A 5,350-nucleotide genomic window follows, 5' to 3' on the forward strand; every position below is an offset into this window, starting at 1 on the left:
TAAGAAGCACTATCTTCGTATCTCGGTCTTTAATAAGACAAACATTTGGGTGGAATTCAAAAAATACTTATTATCTGATGAAAATCTCGCGACACTCATCAAATTTTTAGTAATATCCAGAACGTGTAAGATATTACGTAAGTAGAGATATTTTTGTTGATTTAAAATTTTAGTGGTACCAATATTATAAATATTTAGAGGCATACCGTTTCCGACTTTGATAGTTTGAGTACCTGTATAAGAAGCATGTACGTGTAGATTATTAAGATCGGAAGTAATGTGGTCAGTAACACCTGAATCTGGACACCAAGTGGGATCTACAATAGTAGACGATGTAACTAACATTGTCGTAGAATTTGTAGAAAGATTAAAACGAAGGCACTCGAGAGTACTATGTCCTTGTACACTACATATTTGACAAGATAGATTATAAAAACAACTTTCAGAGCGATGGCCAATTTTATGACAAAAACTATATTGCGGACAATTATTGTCTCGGTTCTGTCTTTGATTGTTTCTGCCTCCATGCCTATAAATATAAGCAACATTCGCTGAAACGTTTGAGCGCGAAATATTTTCATAATGGAATTTTATTTTCTTGAATATGAGTCGTTGTTCATGATTTAGAAGGATGTCTATCATCTCATTAAATGATAGATCTTGTCCGGAAGTTAGAGCACATATCATCGGCTCGAACTCGTCTCCAAGCCCGTTGAGTAGAGTTAGTTGTAGATCTTGATCAGAAACATATTGTCCGACAGCGATAAGTTCATCTGACAAATTTTTGATGTGTTGAATGAAGTTAAGAAAAGAGTCATTACCTTTGTGTGCGTTTAGGAGTTGACTTTGTAACTCAAATAGTCGACTCTTTGAGTGAGTAACATAGATTTTCTTTAGGGTTTCCAAAGTTCTTGCGTCGAAGATGATTTGAGACTTGTTGATGAATCTCGTCGGTCAATGTTGCAAAGAGTCATGCAAGTACCTTTTGATCTTGGATACGTCATTGTTTAAACTTTAGATTCTTGATTTGAATTGTATTATTTTGACCATCTGTTTTTGAAGAAATTTTGGAGGAGTTTCAAAATTTCCTTCTACTGTATCCATAAAATAATAACATATCATGATTGGAGTAACTTGTGATTTCCAATAGATATAGTTATGTTTATCAAGTTTTACGCTTCCAAATATTATTGGTAGAACTGAGAAGTGATGTTGTTCTTTTATTGAAATCATTTTCGAGAGTTTTCCCTTATAAGCTCTGATGCCAAGTTTGATTTCTAAAATTGATAAAATAAACAAGAACTATTTCATTGAGTTTTTGAAGAGAAAGATTGAAATAATATTATTGATTGAATGAGTAATCTTTACAATAGTAGGAATTAGTTATTATATTTAGCCTAATTAATAATTAATAAGAGAGATAAATAAATAATTTCTCTTATTTATTTAATACTTTATCATTTTTTAATAAAGTTCAATTGTAACTTTTCAAATGCTTTATCATTACAAATAATTCATAAATACATCATTTAATATTGTTTATCTACCATTCACTCCAAACATCTCATAAATATACACACTCCAACATTAAATTTTTAATATTTCCAAAAAACATTATTTATATATATAAATCTTCAACTTTTATTTTATTAACAAAATATTACTTTATCATATTCAATCTCTATTTTTTTTTCAGTTTTCATTTTAATTTTTCTACACTCTAGTTTATTTATTTCAAAATCTACAAAAATAAATACATAAGTAAGTAATGTTTTTATTTGTTTTTCTAACATTTTGATATTATTAATTTTAAAATTATTTATTTAAATTGTGTTTCTTTTTTTCAATCTCTATAATCATATACGTTTTTTAATACAGTAATGGAATACCCAACGGGGATCGGGTACCCAATGAATCGAGAATGTTGATTGAAATATAGATACTCGTCAAAGATTGGGTACCTGATGAATAGGAGTTGGGAATAGAATAGAGATACCCGTCGGATTCGATGACAGACAATGAAATAAAAATCGGATTCGGAAATTGGTATTTCACTGCCCGTCTAGTAGGGTACTCGTTGTTATTATAATTAAAATTAAATTTAAAATATAAAAATATAATTAATCCTTAAAAATAACCCAAATAAATTAAATAAAAATTTCAAAATTATTCATAAAATAAAAATCCAAAATTTAAGACTAAGTATGACAGTATCTTTTTTCCGTAACGGGTAAAAAGCTCTATCCGGCTATGTCGAACTGACAACAATGGTGGAACAAGCAAATCTCCATCAACGCTCACATCTTTCCCTTCAAGTTTTCTTTTCTTCTTCTTCAGTTCTTCACAACCATCGTCGAACAATACAGCTCAAGCTCCGTCCAGCGGTTAGGCCATCGTCCAGCCTCCACCAATCATTTTGATCTATTTTACTGAGTGAGTTTCTGGAAACCATTATATATAAAGCATTGTTCTTCTGGATTGATTTCTAAATTTTTATTTTTTTCTCATAATCTTCTCTGTTATAGCGCCATGTTAGTAAAGAAACAACTGTTGTTCTTATAGGTAATCATGACTTCGTTTGAGAAGGTATCAGCACTCATGGGTTTGACAGAAAAGGCCTTTGAAGAATCCATCATCGAGCTCCAGGTAAGAGAGGATGCTTTGAAATTGATTGGGAAGTCCATTGAAGAAAGTAAAAAAGAAGTTGAGTTGTTAAACACGTTGGTGGAGTCCCGTCGTGAAGAACATTGTCGCAAGGAGGCAGAATTCTCTCTGTTTCAGCATGAGAGGATTGAGTATTTGAGGGTGATAGAGGATCGGATGGAATCTCGGTTTTCTGAGATTATAAGGCTCGTTGAAGAGAGAATTAATGATGCTGAATCGATAGAGAAGAGGTTGGACTCAATGTTTAATAAGTTAGATTATGTTCAAGAAGCCATGAAAAGAAGGTCAATAGAAATTGATGAGAAGCAGAAAAATTTGCAGATCCAGATAGATACACAACATAAAGTTCGTTGGGATGAAATGCTGCAGAGGGAGAAGAAAGCTGAAGATTTGATGGTAATATACAGAAAACGCCTTGAAGATTTGAATCTTACGAAGAGAGAACTTCATGATCGCTCTAAAAGGCTTGATGAGATCCAGAAAGTGAACGAGGAGACAAGAGAGACAAACAAAATGAAATGTCAAGAACTTGATTCTGTTGAAGCCTCCTTTAAGGAATTCCATTTGAAAGAGAAGCGATTTAAATTGAACAAGGAAAAGTTAGATCTGCACATGAAAGAGCTTGGACTTACACAAGAGGAGCTTGAGATGAAGTTGAAAGAAATTGACAAGACTCGAGAATCTCTAGAACACCATGTTAAGGAAGTTGAAGTGGAAAGGAATCGTCTTCATGAACAGAGGGATCTTGAGTTAAAAGAGCAGCAGTTGACTTCACATGTCACGGTTGATACCAATTATGTTGTTGTGGTTGAAAATGAAGTGGAATGCCATCCTTCTGTTGGCACTAGAATGAGTTTTGTGACGCACTTCCTTGCTAACATGGATTTAAGGTGTTTATTCCAATTTCTAAGCAAGCATTCGACCGAGCTTCGATTAATGGAAAAGAATGTTTCCAAGGTTCTTCAAATGTCATCTGATTCTGTGATTGTCGCAATAATGAAGGAGTTTCATGGTCAAAACATTCCGAGTAGTACAATGAGGAGTTATCTGTTTGTTTTGGAGATATTAGCTGGTCAAAACATCCCAATTGAGATCATCAACTCTCCTGTTGTTCTAGAAACAGCTAAGAAAGTTGCATTAGAATGGAAAGCAAATATACCATTGAAGAAGGAGGATCCACTTTACATATTGGGTTTTCTGCAGCTAGTTTGCACTTATAAGCTGACAGCTGAATTTGATCCAGACGAGATTTACAATCTTTGCTGTTCTGTCGCAGATGATGTGCCCGAATTATCTGAAATCTATTCCTCGTCAGAAAAGATTCCTGTCAGTAAGATCCTTAACGTTCTTCAAGACGAGTTTGACCAATCCAAGAAAGCTCCATGGGATTCACTTCGACATAGGTGTGTTCCGGAGCTGTTCATATTATCACCTGATCCCGGTAAGCTGCTGTTAGACGCAATGCAGTGTTGCTTTGATTCAAATACGAAGGATGTGAATGGTGCAAAGAGCACCATAGAAGTTTTTCTTCCCCTGCTCAAAGAATTGGTAAACGAAGATATTGAGATTGACATTCATAATTGTATCCAAGCTGAAGCTTTTAATTTGGCTGCTGATTGGAAACAAAAATTGTTGTTTCCTAATACACCAGAAGCTGTCTGTTATTTGCTGTTTTTGTCGATCTACAAATTAGGATCTTGGTTCGATCACGAGGAGCTTATCCATCTTCTCAAGGATTGTAAGACTGATTTTTCAAGTTATCTACTTCGTGACTTCGTCCTTGAACAAAGGATGCTCAAGTTTATCCAAAAGCTCATCGCGAAAGATAAGGAGAAACAGCTTAGAACTATTATGTGTATTTACGAGTTTGATCTCGCAGACATGTTTCCACCTGTTCCCTTACTAAAGAGTTACCTGACAGAACTTGCCAATCTCGATAATAGTACAACTGCAGAGGAGGAACTAATTGCCTTGCAAACAGTTATCAAATGCATTGCTACTCGTGGACTTCAATTCTTGTTTCCAGTCAAACCCCTTATGGATCGGGTTTCCAAGCTGCTACAGAAAAAGGCTGGTGAGAAAAAACGCCCTGCATCTCTCCCTGATTCAAACCCGGAAACTCACAGGGTCAAGAAAGTTTGCAGTGATGTCTCCACTCATGTAAATCACTCTATCCCTTCATCTTAATCGTTTCAAATACCAGGAGCTGAAACAATGTCTTATAGGCTTAATATCAACTATATTAAGTATTAAAGAAAACATAAATGAGTAGTTAACCATGCCATTAAGAGTGTTTTGTGTAGTTTTAACTTGTAAGGTATTGTCACTTTGAATCTCTCTTATGGTAGCTTATATATAATTTTAAGGTATTTCTGTTTTCATTAATGGATGACAGAAGAACTAACTTAGTTCATGATATAACTTTAGTGTAGTGTTTTCTCATATTATGGCATGACCTAATCAATATGGTCCTAACAAACTGGTGTAATAGATATTCTATTGTTTCATCTTCTTGGTAAAATATTATAATGCATAGAAATATCGAGTAAAAGGACAAACATAATTCTTCTTTAAAGATATGATACTTCATTGACGCAGGTTCTATAACACGATGGGTTCCAATCCAAATTTATTGGAGATAAATAACATTAGTGTGTCTTATTCAAACTCGAGATCAGATCCAAAT

General features: G+C 34.0%; 1 protein-coding gene across 1 annotated transcript; it reads left to right on the plus strand.

Moving 5' to 3' along the window:
* Window positions 1–2,568: 2,568 nt before the first annotated feature.
* Window positions 2,569–5,043, plus strand: LOC124934910. The gene has a single exon (XM_047475402.1). The coding sequence runs from the start codon at window positions 2,569–2,571 to the stop codon at window positions 4,849–4,851; it is 2,283 nt and encodes a 760-aa protein (XP_047331358.1). The 3' UTR covers window positions 4,852–5,043.
* The last annotated feature ends 307 nt before the right edge of the window (window positions 5,044–5,350 follow it).

Source organism: Impatiens glandulifera, chromosome 4, assembly GCF_907164915.1.
Source record: "Impatiens glandulifera chromosome 4, dImpGla2.1, whole genome shotgun sequence".
Taxonomy (NCBI): Eukaryota; Viridiplantae; Streptophyta; class Magnoliopsida; order Ericales; family Balsaminaceae; genus Impatiens; species Impatiens glandulifera.

Bases quoted from the DNA above. Each gene is read 5' to 3' on its own strand.
- LOC124934910 (XM_047475402.1), top strand. From the start codon at position 2,569: ATGACTTCGTTTGAGAAGGTATCAGCACTCATGGGTTTGACAGAAAAG.